Raw genomic sequence first — 22244 nt, 5'->3', positions numbered from 1 at the left:
GTAATCAGGGAATGGGATTTATTGCACAGACAAAGGAAATGGGATTATAACGCGCCATCAATACTGTTCTCAGGAACAAACTACTTTTTACCAGGGAATGAGACACTTTTTGGGGGATGAATAAAAGATAAAAATGCACAGATATTATGGAAGAAGGGGAAATATGCACACTGGAGGAATTAGGACAGAAAATAAATATTTTGTTTATAGAGGGATTGAGATACCATCAATTAAAACATTTTAAAAAGACACTGCCTCAACTAATAAGATCAGGAGAACATTTATTATCATTTGAAAAAATGCTCAGCACGCAGGTTGCGCCGAAGCACTGTATATCCCAGATATATAGGATCCTTACTAGATTGGCGGGCCCAGTTATCCCACCTTTTCTGGGAAAATCAGAAGCGGAGCTCGACGCAAACTGAAGCGAGTATGAAAAAGAGAAAAAATTGCAACTAACGGATGGTACTGCAATAGATATAAAAACAAGGGAAATTAATTACAAATGTCTGTCAAGATGGTACATAAAGCCCATTAAAGCACATACATTTTAACGAGAAAAATCACTGCTTTGTTGGAGGAGGATGTGGGATAAGGGGAACTATGACGGATATATGGCGGGAGTGCCCAAAAACACAGAAATTCTGGGAGGAAGTCATACAACTCATTCAGGAAATAACTGGAGTCAATATGCCTAAAAACCCTGAAACCTATTTACTCCATAGCACTAATCTCACAATAAAGCAATATAAAAAGATGGGTATACCCCATCTAATAAATGCAGCAAAATACCGAATTCCAAAATTTTGGCAAGTACCAGAAAGTCCAACGGTAAGGGACTGGGTCAGAAAGATAGAAAACATTTCCAACTTAGAAGAATTGTATTACATGGGAGAAAATGAAATAGGAAAATGTATGAAAATCTGGGAAGGGTGGAGAGAGTTTAGAGGTACAAAGAGATATGCTGAATTAGTGGGTGTTTAAAATGGGAACATATGGTAGAACAGGAGGGGAGACGGAGATTACAGAGATGGGACCGAGGGGAAGGGAGGAGGGGGGTGGGAAGGTAAGAAAATAATATTTGTAAGAGTTCCTTTGGTTTTACGAACAATATGTGTAATTTGTACAATGTGAAAATCAATAAAATTTATATAATAAAAAAATAAATAAAAATTAAACCAGGTTTTGGTACTTTTGGCAGTGTGGGCAGGTGCCAAGTCCTGCTGGAAAAGGAAATCAGCATAGAGGGCTGCGCTGACATTGGACTTGATAAAACCCAGTGGACCAACCAGCAAATGAGAGGGCTACCCAAATCATCACAGACTGTGGACAATTTTGCATTTACTTTGGAAATCAAGGTCCCAGAGTCTGGAGGAAGAGTGGAGAGGCACAGAATACAGGTTGCATGAGGTCCAGTGGGAAATTTCCACAGTCAGTGATGATTTGGGTTACCATTTCATCTGCTGGTGTTGGTCCATTGTGTTCTATCAAGTCCAAAGTCAGTGCAGCCCTCTACCAGGAAATTCCAGAGCACTTCATGCTTCCCTCTGCTGACCAGCTTTATAGCAATGCTGATTTAATTTTCCAGCAGGACTTAGCATCTGCCCACACTGTCAAAAGTACCAATACCTGGTTTAATGCTCATGATATCACTGTGCTTAATTGGCCAGCAAACTTGCCTGATCTAAACCCCATAGTGTATCTGTGGGGTTTTGTCAGGAGGAAGATGAGACACTAGACCCAACAATGCAGATGAGCTGAAGGCCATTATCAAAGAAACCTGGGCTTCCATAACACCTCAGCAGTGCCACAGGCTGATCGCCTCCATTCCATGCTGCATTGATGCAGTAATTCATTCAAAAGAAAGCCCCAACCAAGTATTGAGTGCATACTATACTGTTGTAAGATTCTGGTACCTCTAGTACCCTTATTTACTACTTTCTTTTCAATGCGTCCCACCTTTCCCTTTAGGTGGTACGCATATACCTTTAAGAGCGATGAGGTCACTGCTGAGCGCCGCAGAGCGTCTATTTCAACCGCCAGCGGTCTCACTCACATCGTTCGTTCAACCTGCTTGGCTGTCCACATGCTTGCTAGTGTGTCTCGCTGTCGGAACCTCCAGTTGCTTTCCTTTGCCTTGAACAGACCGGAACCTCGCTCCTGATCCCTGTATCTCGCTACCGGATCACTCCTCATTACCGGACCCCGCTACTAACCTACTCTCTAGTGATAAGTACCCCGCAGGGGAAACCTCCATAAAACCTACTTACACTATATCTATTGCTCACTAAAGACTGTCACTCTCTATGCAATACTAAAACTATCATCTGCACTGTTATTTAGATTGCTAGCTCTTGAGCCTACTAACATCTATCCTTGCACTGGGTTAGTCTCTCCTGTATGTCATCTGCTATCCTACCACCTACTACCATACATGATTGCTAACCTATCTGCATCCTACCTGTTACCATCTATACTCTCCTGAACATTTCTCTCGAGTGCTTGCCATCTACTGTCACTGTTCATACCTGTCCCTTCAGCACATCACCACTATACTGCTATATACATCTATCACTCCAGGAACATCTTATTGAGTGTGTATATTTGTATGATGAAGCAGGCAGGCCACAGTGATGAGTCTTGGGAGTTGGAATTGGTATTTCAACACCTCTCTACATGACTACTGAGTGGAGATTTCTGCAGCTGCAAATCCATCTTGTTACAAAAATGCAGGAGCGTTACAACTGTACATGGACATACTTTTCAGTAAGCCAACATTTCTGTATTAAAAATCCTTTTTTTTTTTTGGTCTTATGTAATATTCTAGTTTTTTGAGATACTGAATTTTAAGTTTTCACTAGCTGTTAGCCATAATCATCAAAATTAAAGGAAGAAAATGCTTGAAATATATCACTCTGTGTGTAACCCATCTATGTATATAAAATAGGAATACAAAGAAAAGTGCAGCGCTAAAAATGACTGATACAATCCATATAACAGTGTATCAAAATAGTGATGAAAAAAGTAAAAAAAGTTGATAAATGGTGATAAGTCCCAAATGGTGAAATTTAGAGCATAAATGTGGAGCCATCCGAACTTGCACAGGTGAATAGAAGAATTCCCACACCAACAAAGTGAATATAGAGTGCGCTCACCGGAAGGTATGGACCCAAGTACCTTATAGCAAATGGGTCAAACAGACTTGATGTAATCCATGGATCTCACAGTGTATGCCTGTCCCAAACAATATTTTTCAAAGGAGAACGATGAACTCTTGGAAGCAGATGGCCAAGTCTCCCAGATTAATATCCACATATGAAAGTTAGGCAGATAACACAAAGATAGTGTAATACTGCTATATAAATGTATTTTGTTAAAAGGGATTAAAGCAAGTTACAAGCATCCATGTAAAACCAGCATAAAAGATAGGAATGATGGCGGATGGCAGATATGCTGGTTTTACATGGATGCTTGTAAGTTGCTTTAATCCCTTTAAAAAAAAATAAATTTATATAACAGTATTACACTATCTTTGTGTTATCTCCCTTTCTTTCATATGTGGATATTACACTGGGAGACTTAGCCATCTGCTTCCAAGAGTTCATCGTTATCCTTTGAAAAATAAAAATATAGATTGGGACAGGCATACACTGTGAGATGGATTACATCAAGTCTGTTTGACCCATTTGCTATAAGGTACTTGGGTCCTTACATTCTGGTGAGCGCATTCTATATTCACTTTGTTGGTGTGGGAATTCTTCTAATCACCTGTGCAAGTTTGGATGGCTTCACATTTATGCTGTAAATTTTACCATTTGGGACTTATCACCATTTATCAACTTTTTTTACTTTTTTCATCACTATTTTGATACACTGTTATATGGATTGTATCATTCATTTTTAGTGCTGCACTTTGTATTACTATGTGCTGGCAGCTTATGTTTACATGTCAGTTAGCGCAGTAAGATCTATATGATACATATATAAAATAGGAGTTTCACTCTTTGAATTGAATTACTGAAATAAATAAACTTTTTGATGATATTCTAAATTTATGAGATGCACCTGTATTATACCACCGGGCTTTATGGAGCAGACATATTAGGTAATCTGTATACTTTCTCTGTGCGGGTTTTCTTCAGTCATCAATTTTGTCTGTACATGGACCCCTGAATCCAAGGTCCAAATTCTACACATGCCTTTTTCAAAAATCAGCACTAAGCACCAGCCCTCGTGAGACTAAATCCTAAAACTTTTCATCCAACAGTCAAATGCCAGAGCCCCTACGAGGTTCAGAAAATTGACCGTTGAATGACAGGCACGGGACTTCTCATAGACTTGTGCCGAACTCCTGTGGTCCTAGAATCCAAGGGTTCAGGTCACAGAAATTACTTTCATAATCAAAGCAGATACTTTTAGTGCCTACACTTTAGTAATATTGTTAGCTTGTCTACTTTTTCATCCCAAAGAAGATCCCCTTTTACAGGTAAAGTCTCCTCGGTCTTTGACCTACATTAGAAAAATGCAACATCTAAACTTTCCTTAGAAATTGTGTGGCTGAACACTTTAAATGCGGACTAATCTGCCTCTATCACCCAGCCAGATTTTCTTTATATTTTCCTACTATCCTAGTTACTTCTTTTCTAGAAATATATATACATTCAGCTTACTTTAGCTTTAATATGCAACTGTGAAACCAGTTTATAAAACCAAAAGGAATTGGTTTATGTTTCCCAAAGTAATTAAATGTCATTCATTTTCTAACCTGAATCTGAAAAAAGCTGACACTTTCTTTTTCTCTAGCGGTTGTTAATCAGCCCAGGTGTTTTTTTTTTTTTATTCAGATGTCACCAGGGTTATCAAAGAAGCTGATTGCACAATATGAAAAAGAATTTAGCAGACCTAAGTAATGGGAAAGGCACATGTGTGGAAAGGTGTGCTGTGAGGATACAATATAGGTATTGTCCGTAATTATACAGGAAGTTTCCATATATTGCATAGTACAAAGGCAAATAATCCATGTACTTTAGTCCTCTTGAGGGAGACATCCTTTTACTATTTAAGAATGCAGACAGCATTTAGTGACAGTTTTTGATTTAATAATACTCCTAAGCATTTTGTTGTAGCAGGACCAACCCACAAAGTTTAGGACCTAAAGCAACTTATGAATAATGGAGCCAATTAAATGCATTAAAAAAACAAAACAAAACACTGCCTCTAGTATTATGTTATTTAATAATGCAAGCCTTTGATTTACTCAGCCAGCCTTTGGCACCTCTAAATAAATAATGTCATATACAAATATTATATATATATATTAATAGATCCTAAAATGCCCAGTTGTTAGAAGAAGATGACCTGTCATTGTTTGCATAGATCATCTCCACCACATTATATAGACCATTGAACCCATAATCAGTGTACAAATAAACAGCACATGTGCAAAATACATCTTCTTACCTCATACTGAAATCCAATATGGTCAATAGGGATTGTATATTTTCTAGCATAATTCTGGGAAACACCGGTCAGAAATGATTGGGTGAAATAAAACCCTGATATCCAGAACACTTTGGGTGGACCATTGTCTATCCAATCCTGTCAGGAAATAAAAGTCAGATTCAGACATTGTCACAGGGAACACTCGCAGCACATTTAAAGCATATAGTGAACCCTTACCTTTAAGCAACCCATAAAGTTTAAAACTGAAATTAAAGTAAAAATATTTGTGTGTGTGTGTATATATATATATATATATATCAGGAATTGGAAATGTTGAGTAACATACGCTTTAAATGTAGACTGACCCTTCAAGATAAAATTATACAGGCTTGCAGTTTTAGCACATTTTGAATAGTACATGTAACTGTATAATAATTCTTGGTTTTGCAAACATTTTAAAGGCCTTTGTTAAGCAGTTGCATTTAGGCCAAGAATATGGCCAGAAAAATTGTAAACCAAGAATTTTATGGCCAGAAGTTTGTGAACTCCTGACTACACCGATGTGAACTTGATTCCTTCCCCAAATCAGTGGCAAAACTACCAGGGTCGCAGCAGTTGCACTTGCGACCGGGCCCTGGCGTTCTGCCACTGTGAGGGGGCCCCAAGACCCAGCATCTCCCGCTGTGATGTCCACGGGATGTCCCTCCGGCTAGCAATTCACTTCCCGAGTGTCAGTGTATGTAGTGGAGAGGGGGAGGGGCCTCTGACCCAGGCAGGCACCAGATTCAGTGCACAAGTGAGTTGCTCTGTTTGTACACTCTTGCCAATACCTGTCTGGGTCAGAGGCCCCTCCCCTCTTCACTGTATACACTGACACTCGGAAAGTGAACTGCTAGCTGGAGGGACATCCCGCGGACATCACAGGGAAGTAGTATGTACAAGGGTTGCTGCTTCTAGGCTTCTCTCCTGTAAGGTAAGCCTGGCACCTGAGCATGCTGTGTGTCTTACTGTAACAATGCCCACCTGTCACACAAGCCCTTCACCCGTCACACTGCCCTCCCATCTGTCACACTGCCCCCTTCTTATCAGGCCACCCCAGCTTTGCATGTCCCCTTTCATTGCAAAGCGCCCACAGCATGTCCCCTTTCATTGCAGAGCGATCACAGCATGTCCCCTTTCATTGCAGAGCGCCCACAGCATGTCCCCTTTCATTGCAGAGCGCCCACAGCACGTCCCCTTTCATTGCAAAGCGCCCACAGCATGTCCCCTTAAATTGCAGAGCACCCACAGCATGTCCCCTTTCATTGCAGAGCGCCCACAGCATGTCCCCTTTCATTGCAAAGCGCCCACAGCATGTCCCCTTTCATTGCAGAGTGCTTACAGCATGTCCCCTTTCATTGCAGAGCGATCACAGCATGTCCCCTTTCATTGCAGAGCGCTCACAGCATGTCCCCTTTCATTACAGAGCCCCCACAGCATGTCCCCTTTCATTGCAGAGCGCTCACAGCATGTCCCCTTTCATTGCATAGCCCCCACAGCATGTTCCCTTGAATTGCAGAGCGATCACAGTGTGTAGAGAGACCAGCGTGCACTTACCTGCAGCGGGCGGCTTCTCATCAATCCTGTGCGTCCTCCGTGTCTCCCGAGTCCTCCTCCTCCTCCTCGGCCAGTTACAATCGTTCGCCTTTCGGCCAATCAGGAAACACCTGCCTCCTGATTGGCCAATAGGAGGATCAGGAGGAGGATCCCTGTGACAATAGCGAATATTAATTTGCTATTGTCACACAATGGGTGGGCTCAGGGCGCAGTGCTCTGCTCCCTGAGCCCATCCGTTTCTAAAGAAGAAAGTAATCGCAGTCTGCTGTGAATGGCGGCGGCGGCGGCAGGCACAGCTCGCCATCCTCAAAATTCCACTCGCAAAATGCGAGTGGAATTTTTGATGGCTGTATATATATATATATATAATATACACACACACACAGCTGTGGCCAAAAGTTTTGAGATTGACACAAATATCAATTTTCACAAAATATGCTGCCTCAGTTTTTATGATGGCAATTTGCCTATATTCCAGAATGTTATGAAGAGTGATCAGATGAATTGCATTTAATTGCAAAGTCCCTTTTTGCTATGAAAATGAACTTAATCCCATAAAAAAACATTTCAACTGCATTTGTGAAGAAGGCCTCAGGGCGCCCAAGAAAGTCCAGCAAGCACCAGGAACGTCTCCTACAGTTGATTCAGCTGCGGGATCGGGAAAGGCAGCAGGTAAGTGTGAGTGCATCTGCACACACAGTGAGGCAAAGACTTTTGGAAGATGGCCTGGTGTCAAGAAGGGCAGCAAAGAAACCACTTCTCTCCAGGAAAAATATGGACAGACTGATATTCTGCAAAAGGTACAGGTATTGGACTGCTGAGGACTGGGGTAAAGTCATTTTCTCTGAAAAAAAACCTTGTTTGGAGAAGAAAAGGTGAGCGCTACCATCAGTCCTGCGTCATGCCAACCGTTAAGCATCCTGAGACCATTCATGTGTGGGGTTGCTTCTCAGCCAAGGAAGTGGACTCACTCACAATTTTGCCTAAGCACAAAGCCATGAATAAAGAATGGTACAAAACCATCCTCCAAGAGCATTTCTTCCAATCATCAACACTTTGGTGACGAAAAATGTTTTTTCCAGCTTTATGGAGCACCTTGCCATAAGGCAAAAGTGATAACTAAGTGGCTTGGGGAACAAAACATCAAAATTTTGGGTCCATGGCCAGGAAAATCCCCAGCCCTTATTCCCATTGAAAACTTGTGGTCAATCCTGAAGAGGCGGGTGAACATAAAAAAAACCCACAAATTCTGACAAACTCCAAGCATTCATTATGCACGAATGGGCTGCCATCAGTCAGGATGTGGTCCAGAAGTTGATTGACAGCATGCCAGGGCGAATTGCAGAGGTCTTGAAAAAGAAGGGTCAACACTGCAAATATGGACTCTGCAAGAACTTAATGTAATTGTCAATAAAAGCCTTTGACACTTATGAAATGCTTGTCATTAAACCTCAGTATACCATTGTAACATCTGACAAATAGATCTACAAACACTGAAGCAGCAGACTTTGTGAAAATTATTTTTTTCATTTGATTAATTTCACTTATTTTTATTAATATTATATATGGTGTGTGTGTATGTATATATATATATATATATATATATACTTTATATATGTATACTGAACAAAATTATAAACGCAACAGTTTTGTTTTTGCCTCCATTTTTCATGAGCTGAACTCAAAGATCTAAGACTTTTTCTATGTACACAAAAGGCCTATTTCTCTCAAATATTGTCCAGAGGCAACAACCAACAACCTGTTCAACTCTATGCGAAGGAAATGTGTTGAACTGTGTGGGGCAAATGGTGGTCACACCAGATACTGACTAGTTTTGGGACCCCCCCCCCCTCCGAATACCCAAATACAGTAAAACTGCACATTTTAGTGTGGCCTTTTTGTGGCCACCCTAAGGCACACCTGTGCAATAATCATGCTGTCTAATCAGCATCTTGATATGCCACACCTGTGAGGTGGATGGATTATCTCGGCAAAGGAGAAGTGCTCACTTACACAGATTTAGATGGATTTGTGAACAATATTTGAGAATAGGCTTTTTGTGTACATAGAAAAAGTCTTAGATCTTTGAGTTCAGCTCATGAAAAATGGGGGCAAAAACAAAGTGTTTTTAATTTTGTTCAGTGTATACCTGTGTATATACAGTATCTCACATTTTTGTAAGTATTTTATTATATCTTTTCATGTAATAACACTGAAGAAATGACACTTTACTACAATGTAAAGTAGTGAGTGTACAGCTTGTATAACAGTGAAAATTTGTTGTCCCCTCAAAATAACTCAACACACAGCCATTCATGTATAACCGCTGGCAACAAAAGTGAGTACACCCCTAATGGAAAATGTCCAAATTGTCTCCAGGTGAAGTTAAGATGAATGCAGCCACCATATCTAAGGACTGAAAAACTTGCATATTTGCAATTATGCTATGTTTTTTCTGAGGTTTAGCTTTAACTAATGCATTGTTAATAACAAATAGCGTCAGAAGGTGGCAGCATGGTCCTTCAGGTAACAAGGGTTACATAGTGTATTTCTCAACTTGCTTGAACATAGCTTCCTGATCTTTTTTTTTATAAAGGAACATGCTCTAGAATAAAAGTAAAGCAAGTCTGTACAGGTGTATACTTTTTCTTTTCATGGAAGACAAAGAATTATTCCGCTTTGCAGATGGATTATCACAATTATCTATTTGCTGTAGCTGCAGGAAAAGAAAGATTTATCATTTCCGGTAGGATAATTGACTTTAGATTTTGGTACACCTAAAGCACCAGTTTATTATATATTATCAAGAGGGGTGCTTCTATACTTTATTCTAAGTTGCTCAGTATAAAACTACCCTCTCCCCTCTCAAATTAAAAAAATATTTTTTATATAAATCACAAAGATTTGTATTGTTTGTCAGGAGTGGCAGGGCAGCTAAACCTAGCTAAAACCCAGCATCAACACTAGCCTGTTCCAAGAGACTGCTTAGATGCTACAAATAGCTTCCAGAGGATGCTGAGGATGGAGACTGTCACAGATTTTTTCCCAAGAAAGAGTTCATAGGTTGTGTATTACAAATGACAAGAAGAGATGGTATGGTGCTTTAGGTGTGTCAGAACCTGCTGATGTATTCCAAGTGACTGTTGATGAATGTTTACCTATTAACATACATTTGATGATCTCCACACATTTTGAGACACGAAAACTAACATGTCAGCAGACTAATATTGTAAAAGTAATTGAATATAAGGCATTTTTTGAAAAAGATTTTCCAGTTTTTACCACCTGAGGTCGCCATACTGAGAACAAATGTAAATTCTGAAGCTCTATCTCTAATACTTATCCCTCCCCTACCCAAACCTTTAAAATTTTCTCCCCTATCATGAAAAGAGATCCCTACAAAAGACGGGTAATATTCACCTGTCCCGCAACCTGTGACTCAGATCTTTATTCTCTTGAAGAGCTCTGCTATCTAAAGGATCTTCTGCCTAGAACACACTTCTGGGTGTATTGGATCTTTGATCCACTTCCACAGGCTTTAGTTGTATGTTGCATATACACGTCCCCCGAGCGCCACAGCCTTCCAAAGTATGTTGATAAAGGTAGTGGTAGAGCAACATTACTTAACTCTAAAATATAAAAAAGCTACCACATGCTATGCCTGGAAAAAGATTCATTAATCGCTTGCCGACCACCCGCCGCAGATATACTGCGGCAGGCTGGCTCGACTGCGCGAACCGCCGTACCTGTATGGCCGTTCGCGGGAGCGCTCCTGGGGGCGGGGAAGCCGATCCACAGGACCGGCGGCAGCGATTGCCACTGGGCACTAATGATCGCTCCCCGCTGAGAGAGAACGACAGTCTGCTGCTGTAAACACAGCAGACCTTTGTTCTCTCTGGAATGAACACAGAAAGCCTGTGATCCTCCTATTTAGAATCTTGTAAGATTTGGGCTTGTTTGGAAAATACTATATGCCCCTAGAGGGGTGTCCAACCACTTGCCTTTGATATGCTGGATCACGTATTTCCGGTCTCACTTCCGGGTTTTTCGGTAAGCAGAACCATGCTGTGTTATTCCAGTGAACACCCCAGCGACTCCCACACACAGATCTCACAGCAAATGAGTTCTCCACATTCCTTCCCTCCTATTGGGCCACTTGCATCGTTGTGGTAAGTGCACATACAATGAAACTATGTCCACAATACAGTTAACATCTCTGGATCCCCTAGCTCACAGGTGTCAAACTGGCAGCCCTTGTTGAACTCCCATAAGGCTTTGCAGTTACAAGTATGACTTCCATAGTCAGAGACATGATGGGACTTGTAGTTCTGCAACACCTGGAGAACTGCCAGTTTGACACCCCTGCCCTAGCTCTTTGCTATTTAATGATGTAGTCACTCATCGCTAGAATTTGGTAGTACAGATGTGATGATTTTGACTGTTGGGGGTTTGAATCATAATGCAGCTTGTGCATTTGTCCTTTACCTGGTAGCTGCATATCTGCCTTGTGTGTGTTTTTATATTTTTGTGGTGATCATGTGGTTGGTGCATTGGTGCATTTCCCTTCCTAGCACTCTCTCATTCCATCCCATGAGAGGGGCCATGGCTCTCACATCGTGGGTGTGTCAGTAGGGTGGGTCTGTAGGATATAAGTACTGTGAATTAAGCCATTTCAAGGGGAGGTCTCATCCAGGACCCCCTTACTCCCAGGTTAAGTAATTTGAGCAGCCGATGAGAGATAGCCACACATGTGGCCTGATGAGCGTGTTTTTAACTTATGTTTGTGAGTAGACATCTTTATGATTTTATTCATGTTTTTTTAATAAATCTGTTGGATAATGCACTAGGCCAGTGAGTCCTCTTTTCTTTTTCTCTTTTCACCGGGTAGGGGTACTAGGCAGGGGTGCCCTCTCTCCCCCTCCTATTTTCCCTTGCAATAGAACCCTTGGCGGCTAAAATTAGGACCAGCTCTCTGGTTGAGGGCTTGAAATATGGTGCACTCCATGAAAAGATCATGTTTTGCAGATGACATACTGCTTTTGATGGGAAACACAGGCCCAAGCGGTAATGGGCATACTGTAATTACTGAATTTGGCACTTATTCAGGCTTGACTGTTAACTGGACCAAGTCAGCCCTGTTGCCGCTGGATGGAGCTCTTGACCCCCCAGTTATCTTTCTGCTCTGTACCTATAATGGGGCAGTTCAGATATTTGGGAATCATAGTCTCTGCTGAAATTGTGGACTATTGCCATTTGAACATATTTCCCCTGCTGTCATGGTTTAGGGATAAGGTGAAATTGTGGTCTAAACTACTGCTGTCAGTGGTGGGTAGAGCTATTTTAGCAAAAATTATCTTAAGGCCCCAGCTGCCCGGTTTCCTCCACAATACACCTGTGGTTATACCCCTTAAAATATTTTGAGTGGTAAATTCCATATTTCGCTCGTTACTATGGAAATAGGGTCCTGCTAGTGTCAGGCTGGAGCAAATCCAGAGGTCCAAGGATACTGGGGGCCCAGCATTCCTGAACCCTGGCTGTACTACCTGGCAGCCCAGCTGCAGCAACTGCTGAATGGCATGACTGATGTACCGGCCGAGGGGGAAACACACACGGAATTCACATTAGCTATGGCGTTACACCTGTGTAGAGGCTCACACTCTCCCGGAAGCCCTTGAGGCCCAGTTCTTCTTAAAGTCCAACAAAAGGTACCCCACGTATAGGCTACTATGTATGATTTGGTTCAAAGCAAAACAATTATAAAGAGTGTCAGGATTTACTAGTTACAGCCCCATCTGGAATAACAATACTTATCTGGAACTGGCAGAGCTGCAGTCAGGTGGCTAACATATGGTATTACTCACCTCCGTCACATTTTAGGCAATGGCAGGTTGCTCCTGTTTGCCCAGATGCAAGCCAGATATGGATTGTCAAACAAAATGTACCTTCCCTACCTTCAATTGAAATACACCATTAAAGCGTAAGCATCCTTAGAGCAGGCGGTGTTATCTCCCTCTCCTCTTGTCAATATGATGCAGCAATCCACATCCACTAAAAGGTTCATCTCCAGGTGCTATGCAATGCTGCTGCCAGAGTACCTGGAGAATTTTCCCAACACGGCTATGAAACAATGGGTGGGGATATAGGTGATATAGATGGGGGATCAGTGATCAGAGGCCCTGGAATCTGTCCACAGCTGTTCTTTTAATGTAACCCAAAGACTGTCTCAATTATATATATTATTGCGGGTTCATTATACCGCATTTAAATTGTTTTCACTTGGACCCTGCCCAGACCCATTGTGTACAAGATGCAAGGGAGCTAAGAGGACCTGATACATCTCCTTTTGCGGTGCCCAAAGTTGCACTGCTTTTGGACTAGCATAGTAAACACCATTAACAAAACTTTTCAAGTAACCATCTCTTTTGACCCTAAACCTTACTTATTAGGTATACTGGTTTAGGTTATAATGGACATATATGTTAAAGAGGCGGTGTCCAGAGCACTGTTCCAAGCTTGAAAGCTGATCTTGCAACATCAGATCTCTCAAACCTCTCCAACTTTAGACATGTGGTAGCCAATATGGGATTAACTTTGAGATATGAGAGCTTGATATATCAGCACAGAGGCAGCCCAACCCGGTTCAATACGATCTGGGGATGATGGCTAGCTACCCCTGGCTTGGCTCTATTGAACTTAATTCTTGATAGGCTATTAACTTAAAGTGGGAACTCAACCACTCAGTGTGTCCTCACCCTTGGAGTGAGCTTAATTTAAAGTACTGGGGAAGAGATATGATGAGAATGTCTTCCTAAACCATATCTTTGACATCTCAACTTCAGTATGTTTTATAAACCTGCTTTGGCCACGTACAAGAACATTATTCTAACATTCTTAACATTATTTGCATTCTGCAAATGTATTGTATAATGTAATACTTCAAGATGTGCATTGTTTTTTTGTACTGTTAAAAGTTGTTAATAAACTTTGTTCTTATTTAAAAAAAAAAAAATATATATATATATATATATATATATATATCTACAACTCTTGCAGGGGAACTCCTGTCTCACAACATTCAATCCTCAATGTCAAGGATCTTTCCATTAAACTGACCTTGCACAGTGCCCATGATATTACACTCTCCCAAAGCCACAACATTATGTATAAGCCAAGAGGGAGGAGCTTGGGTCTTTCATCCAAGGTCCATACCTCTTGTTAAACGCATCTGTTTTTATTATTATTTTATAAATTGCTGTAATACACTAGGCTAGCGTGCCAGTGTTGTGTTTCTTTTACTTAAAGGAGTTGTAAAGTCAGACGTTTTTTTTATCTTAATGCGTTCTTTGCATCAAGAATAAAACCTTCTGTGTGTAGCAGCCTCCCCAGAACCCTCTAATATTTACCTGAGCCCCATCTCTTTCCGGCGATGTCCATGATTTCCTCAGCGCCATTGGCTCCCACGGCTACAATCAAAGTCAGTTAGCCAATCAGGAGAGAGAAGGGGTGGAGCCGAATGGTAACTCTGTGTCTGATTGGACACACGGAGCTGCAGCTCGGCTCGGGTGCTTGCTGTGGGGGCAATCAATAGGAGGGAGGGGCCTGGAGCAGCAAAGAGGGGCCAGAGAAGAGGAGGATCCAGTCTGCCCTGTACAAAATCAACTTCACAGAAGAGGTAAGTATAACATGTTTGTTATTTTTTTAAAAAGGAGACTTTACAATCACTTTAATACCTGCTGTCCTTAGAAGGAGAAAACTGTTCGCTCAGCTAGAACAGAGGGTGTAAATCTGTGTTTATGTAAGCAACTGTCAGCCTTCATCCTCCCAGTATATGAGGACAAGTGATGCTATTTCAAGAGTACTAGGCATTCTCTAACTACCCTAACAGCAGCCTGCACGGTCATACTAGCTGTCCTCAGCATTGCATATTGTTTGCATACATATTGGATGCAATGGAAATTATAAAAGCACTTCAGCTGTGCAAATATAGCAGAAGTGACAAGGTAAACCATAATATTTACATATTGCAAGCTACATTTGAGACTTACCTGTATACTATTACATAGTATTAAAGATAGTTGGCAGTTAGGAAGATAGATGGCAGCTGACAATATCCATACACACAACAGAATTCCCTGTGGCAGTTTGGGTTCACCAGGAGAACCATAAGAGCCTCATTTGTTGCCCTTCCTTTCCCAGACCAAAAAAATGTCAATTGCCTAAATTTCTTTACAATGGTTCTGCTGTTGTAATTGTGATAGCCTAAGGGTATTGCTTAATGTCCCATGGAATTCTCTCCATTGTCCTGTTCCTTATAGCAGCCAGTTGCACAACTACTGTTGGGAGGATGGCCTCGCACTACTATGCTGTCTCTTGACTAGTCAAATGTCTATGATCTCCCTGCTGCATGTGTGTTGCATAGTAGATGTAATTTTCAAGTCTGGTAGGCCTTGTAGCACATTTATGGACTCTGCAAGATATTTAAAGTGTGTGTTTTGAATAGCCAAAACATTGTGGCCTAGTTTTGGAGATAGTAGGGAAATATTAGAACCCTTGTTAGGTTCTTTTTTTTCTGTTTGTATCCCTGCTGGGTAGCTTCACCTTTTAGAGTTGTCACCTGAACAACAGGTGAAGGTAAGGGTACAGCTGTTCTGGTGAAAACTCACTTCCTGTTGAATCTTTCAGAAATGAAGTGAAGGGAAATCCAACCAACAGGACAGAGACAGCAAACTACAAACTTAAAATAGTTTTTACCCCTCCCTTTGTTATCCAAAACTAACTGGCCTATATATACACAACACTTTAAGAACAAGTTTTAAATTGCTTTTAGACGCTTAAGGTCCACAGACTATTCAGTCTATTTTATGGAAATTTTTATCGGTTCAATAGAATCTACTTTGCTGCTCTGGACTTACAAAACAAGGTCCCAGAGGTTAGAGGTTTTGTATTATCTTAGAAAGTATAATATCACAGAAGGCCATGTGTTATAACTGAAGACTAAAATAAAGGTATAAATTACCCATGCACAAGGCAACCAGGGGTTATTGGGCTATATTCAGGATATATATATCACCCCTCACATTTTTGTAAATATTTTATTATACCTTTTCATGTGACAACATTGAAGAAATTACACATTGTACATTGTAAAGTATTGAGTATACAGCTTGTGTAAATTTGCTGTCCCCTCAAAATAACTCAACACACAGCCATTAATGTCTAAACCACTGGCAACAAAAGTGAGTACACCCCTAAGTGAAAATGTCCAAATTGGGACCAAAGTGTCAATATTTTGTGTGGCAACCATTGTTTTTCAGCACTGCCTTAACCCTCTTGGGCATGGAGTTCACCAGAGCTTCACAGGTTGCCACACAAAATCTCCACTCCTCCATGACGACTTCATGGAGCTGGTGGATGTTAAGAGACCTTGCGCTCCTCCGCCTTCCATTTGACCCTGCGCTCCTCCTCCTTTCCACAAAAGCTCAATAGGATTTAGGTCTGGAGACATGCTTGGCCAGTCCATCATCTTTACCCTCAGCTTCTTTAGCAAGGCAGTGGTCATCTTGGAGGTGTGTTTGGGGTCGTTATGTTGGGATACTGCCCTGCGGCCCAGTCTCCGAAGGGAGGGGATAATGCTCTGCTTCAGTAATTAACAGTACATGTTGGCATTCATGGTTCCCTCAATGAACTGTAGCTCCCCAGTGCCAGCAGCACTCATGCAGACCATGACACTCCCACCACCATGCTTGACTGTAGCCAAGACATACTTGTCTTTGTACTCCTCACCTGGTTGCCGCCACACACGCTTGACACCATCTGAGCCAAATACGTTTATCTAGGTCTCATCAGACCACAGGACATGGTTCCAGATATCCATGTCCTTAGTTGGCTTATCTTCAGCAAACTGTTTGCGGGCGTTTTTGTGCATCATCTTTAGAAGAGGCTTCCTTCTGGGATGACAGCCATGCAGACTAATTTGATGCAGTGTGTGGTGGTCTGAGCACTGACATGCAGACAACCCCACCTCTTCAACCTTGTAACACTTATGAGTCACATGACACCAGGGAGAAAAAATGGCTAATTTGGACCAAGCCCAATTTGGACATTTTCACTTACGGGTGTACTCACTTTTTTTGCCAGTGGTTTAGACATTAATGGCTGTGTGTTGAGTTATTTTGAGGGGACAGCAAATTTACACTGTTGTACAAGTTGTACACTCACTACTTTACATTGTAGCAAAGTGTAATTTCTTCAGTGTTGTCACATGAAAAGTTATAATAAAATATTTATAAATATGTGAGGGGTGTACTCACTTTTGTGAGATTTTGTGTGTGTGTGTATATATATATATATATATATATATATATATATATAAATATATACAGTATATATAATATATATATATATCTATATTGTTTTTTTAATCTTATTTTTTAATTAAAATTCCATTAATGGGTTCCAAAATTTGCCACTAAACTCAGTCCTGCACCTCTTTTTTGAAAAAAAAAATAAAAAAACAGAGCTCCGTTATCTTACACAGCTCAGAATTTTGATGCCCTGTTTTTAAAATCTGTGGTCAAGAAAAAAACTGGGTCAATATTTAAGTTTAGCAACTAGCGTTTGTAGGAATAAGTCAGCAATGGTAGCCGTCTAATTTACTTATGTCAGGTTTACTTCAAAAATCTGATTCTTCCTTTTATCCTCTTTGTGCTATATTAGAGAATAAATGCAAAACTCTCATTGGATGTACAGGCCAACACAATGTTACAAGTGAACCAAGGTGAAGTATTTCTGTACAACTGAGGGACAACGATTCCATTTACTCCCTATAATTGCTGTACCATTTCTCTGAGCTATTGTAGTATATGAAATATTCAATCTTTCCTCCAAACACCCCCATCTGTGTTTCCTTTACAGCAGTAAATGTATGCAAACTAGAAGAGAGAAGGGATATTGCCATATGGCTAATCCATGTGGGATTTGCAACTACTGTGTAGTTAAAGCTGCATACCAGGTAGCTACACAGGAAACTATTTAATGCAGCTCCATAATTATTTATAGATCATTAAATATGTTTTTAAAAACAACAGGTGTAGGGATTTAACATGTGAACAGCTTCTTGCATTAGCACTCAGATTTGAAAATGGCAGAGCAGCTCCAGGAGCCAATCAGATGCGCAGCAAGCTAGTGTAAGAAAGAAGTAGACAGGAGGAGACAGATGAAGACAGGAGGAGAGACAGTACCCAAAGCCTTGTACACACGACTATTTTTTTTTTTTTTCATTTAACCCAGCGGGTTGAGCGAAAAAAAAACCTGACAGCTCAGGTCGGTGCTGCTGTACTAACAATCTGATGTTAGTGCGATCTCCCCCACTATGCCATTGTGTTCTAATAGGGGGACCACCATTGGCTGAGAGCACTAATAGGGAACCGGTCGGCAGACCTTTTTTGAGCATGACCCTTCAATAGGTCGTGACTGTTGGACTGGATGCCGTACACACAGGCCATAAATCGACCGGCTTCTATTGAACCGGCCGATGACATCTGATTTTCGGCCTGTGTGTACTAAGCTTTAAGCCTAGTACGCACTAGTACTTTTTTTCTGTTTAACCTAGCAGGGCTGAACCAAAAAAACCTCACAGCTCAGAAGAAGCCGCTGTACCAACTATCCGACGTTAGTACAGCAATCTCCCCAGCTGTTCTATTGTGTTCTGACAGGGGGATGGCCCCTGGCAGAACACTCTGGTCAGCGCTGTCAGCCACTGACTAAGAGCGCTGATCTGGAACGGATCGGCAGAGCTTTTTCGGTCATGCTCCTTCGAACGAAGCTGGCTGAACAGTCAGCTTATGTCAGACCGACTGCAGTAAACAAGGGCGGAATTCAAAAGAAACTGGCCGATGCCGCTCGACATTCAGCTAGTGTGTACTAGGCTTAAGTCTGCTTCTGCTCCTTTATTGTCAAGTCAGCAGGCTGGGATCAGGTAAAGGACACCATTGAATTCCTTAACTGTAAGTAGCGTCACCCTCCTGGTGGTTGTTATGGGATGGGGCTGTGTAAATTACTGGAATAAATGGATAGAAGTTCTGATATATGTATTTAATTTGTGTATTTGGATGTGTGCTTGGAGTTTAGGTTTACTCTAATTGCTTCTCGGTGACAGTTGCAAACACTCCGCAATGGCTCTGTTGTGACCACCTATCATGAGTCCCTGTGGAACATGTAATTTAGACAACTGCAGCTAGTTACAAAACCCACAATTAACGGTGTGTTAATGCAGTATTTTTCGGCTGCAGTTTCTGTGTAGCAAATTACAGTTTAACTAGTTCATTTATGAAACTGGTTTTATCTAATACTTCTTCGGTCTTACCTGTAGGAACTGCAGGCGGTAGAGCAAGTCAGATACATAGCTGCCAAGGGGTTTCAGTGAGGGGTAGGATTTAGCAGCCCACATGGTAGGTACTTTCCCAACCAGCATACTGTTGAATACATTCTCCAGCTCTGTTGACATCAACACTTGGCCTTTGATAGCTTTACCTAAATTAATCAGACTGCTCCGTACAACATCTGTGAGCCTGGGAAAGGAAAACACGATGGAGATTAAGTAAAAATGACAAGATATTTTTCTGCCATTAGATAGGACACATGCAGTCTGATTAAAGTTATAAGTGACTCTGGTCACACTAATGTTTAAAGCCCTGGCAGATTAAATAAATGTGAATCTAGCAGCAATGCCACTAATTGTGGACACTGGAGTCATTTTAAATTGTTAATACAACAAGGTCGGCAAAGTCACATGAACACAAATGCTTGTCACTCAGCTAAACTAAAACCTTTTACAAGCAACAAATAGCTCTGACTTTTCTTTTCTCCAAAACATCTAAAGCATAATGGATGCACTCAGCTAAACAGTGAAAGCTCTCGCAAATGATAGGATATTTACATTGATGCGTTTATTATTTTTTTATGCATGTGAACTTCTGTTTTTAGTTTAGTGACCCTTCAAGCTTAGTACATTTTTCTTTTACTTTGTTTCAATGCTGTTTTCTATCTTGCTTTAATAAAAACTGAAAAGCTGAAATCCACAGTTTCGTCCAGTTTTCCAAAAAAAAAGAGCACACAGAGCAAAATATAATTGAAATTGTTCAATTCGGTCAGTAGAATTGGCAAACATCAGGCAAAACTCCCGGACATACAAGTCAGAGTAAATAACTAAAATTAATTAAGAAAAAAAATAAAAGGGGAGGGGAAGTGAGAGAGAAGAGAAAAAAAAAGGAGGGGGGAATTTATTTAAACGGAGCTGACTCAGCTGGAGAAAGCGAATGAAGAAAAAACAAACTGAATGGAAAAACTATTAAAATTATTATTTAGAGCAAAATATGTGAGTTGCCACTGCTGGTACTGGCTGTCAGAATACAATAGTTGGAGGAGAAGAAATCGCCATCCAGACTGCTTAGCATGTTTGAAGGAATTTAGAAGATTTCTCCTGTTATGCAGGCTGAACTATAATTTTCTATTTTTCTATTTTCTATTTTAATCCCTTATCTTATAACTCTACACCTACAGTATCTCAAAAGTGAGTACAACCCTCATATTTTTGTAAATATTTTATTATATCGTTTCATTTGACAACACAGACGAAATTACACTTTGGCTACAATGTGTACAGCATGTATAACAGTGTGAATTTTCCGTCCCCTCAAAATAACTCAACACAGCCATTAATGTCTAAACCACTGGCAACAAAAGTGAGTACACCCCTAAATTAAAATGTCCAAATTAAGCCAAATTGGTCATTTTCCCTCCCTGGTGTCATGTGACTCGTTAGTGTTACAAGGTCTCAGGTGTGAATGCGGAGCAGGTGTGTTAAACTTGGTGTTATCACTCTCACTCTCGCATACTGGTCACTGGAAGTTCAACGTGGCACCTCATGGCAAAGAACTCTCTGAAGATCTGAAAAAAAGAATTGCTCTGGGTCATATCCAGAGGTTGTCTTTGGGAAATAGATGTATGAGTTCTGCCAGCATTGCTGCAAAGGTTGAAGGGGTGAGGGGTCAGCCTGTCAGTGCTCAGACCATACGTGGCACACTGCATCAAATTTGTCTGCATGGCTGTTGTCCCAGAAGGAAGCCTCTTCTAAAGACGATGCACAAGAAAGCCGGCAAACCATTTGCTGAAGACAAGCAGACTAAGGACATGGATTACTGGAACAATATCCTGTGGTCTGACCAGACCAAGATGAAGTTTTTTGGTTCAGATGGTGTCAAGCGTGTGTGGCGGCAACCAGGTGAGGAGTACAAAGACAAGTGTGTCTTGCCTACAGTCAAACATGGTGGTGGTCTGGGGCTGCATGGCACTGGGGAGGTACAGTTCATTGAGGGAACTATGAATGCCAACATGTACTGTGACATACTGAAGCAGAGCATGATCCCCTCCCTTCGGACTGGGCCGCAGGGCAGTATTCCAACATGATAATGACCCCAAACAAACCTCCAAGACGGCCACTGTCTTGCTAAAGAAGCTGAGGGTAAAGGTGATGGATTGGCCAAGCGTGTCTCCAGACAGGTCTCCAGCTCTGTGATTTCCTCATAGAGGAGTGGAGGAGGACTCCAGTGGCAACCTGTGAAGCTCTGGTGAACTCCATGCCCAAGAGGGTTAAGGCAGTTCTGGAAAATAATGGTGGCCACACAAAATATTGACACTTTGGGCCCAATTTAAACATTTTAACTTAGGGGTGTATTCACTTTTGTTGCCAGCAGTTTAGACATTAATGGCTGTGTGTTGAGTTATTTTGAGGGTACAGCAAATTTACATTGTTATACAAGCTGTACACTCACTACTTTACATTGTAGCAAAGTGTCATTTCTTCAGTGTTGTCACATGAAAAGATATAATAAAATATTTACAAAAATATGAGGGGTGTACTCACTTTTGTGAGATACTGTATTAGCCCCAAGGAAGGAGATATTGGCAATATCTCAAAACACATTGGCATGCTTCAATTGTATTACCACACAGGCTTCTCCCAGAATGAAAATGAGACTCCAACTACTGGTTAAATAAAAGGCTACACAAAAAATATATATATATATATATATATTTTATATTTCCCAGACTAAATAGAAAAAAAAAAATAAAATAATGACCATAATACATAATGAATGGACATACGTATAAAACCACAATACATTCCCTCTAAACTGTAATACAGC

At 41.0% G+C, this 22244-nt stretch overlaps 1 protein-coding gene across 1 annotated transcript in view; it reads right to left on the bottom strand.

Annotated features, from left to right (window-relative positions):
- LOC309559164 (dynein axonemal heavy chain 3-like) overlaps positions 1 to 22244 on the bottom strand; it is a 480621-nt gene that overhangs the window by 18187 nt on the left and 440190 nt on the right. The window contains exons 46-47 of the mRNA XM_082262311.1: positions 19403 to 19607; positions 5461 to 5598 (exon numbers count right to left, since the gene is read on the bottom strand). Coding sequence (XP_082118437.1) covers positions 5461 to 5598; positions 19403 to 19607 — 343 coding nt within the window. The remainder of the gene's footprint in view (positions 1 to 5460; positions 5599 to 19402; positions 19608 to 22244) is intronic.

The sequence above is a fragment of the Pelophylax lessonae genome (assembly GCF_965119305.1).
Source record: "Pelophylax lessonae genome assembly, chromosome: 6".
In the NCBI taxonomy this organism is placed as follows: Eukaryota; Metazoa; Chordata; class Amphibia; order Anura; family Ranidae; genus Pelophylax; species Pelophylax lessonae.
Note: the sequence above shows the minus strand (reverse complement) of the source record. Positions and strands in the feature narration are given on the sequence as shown.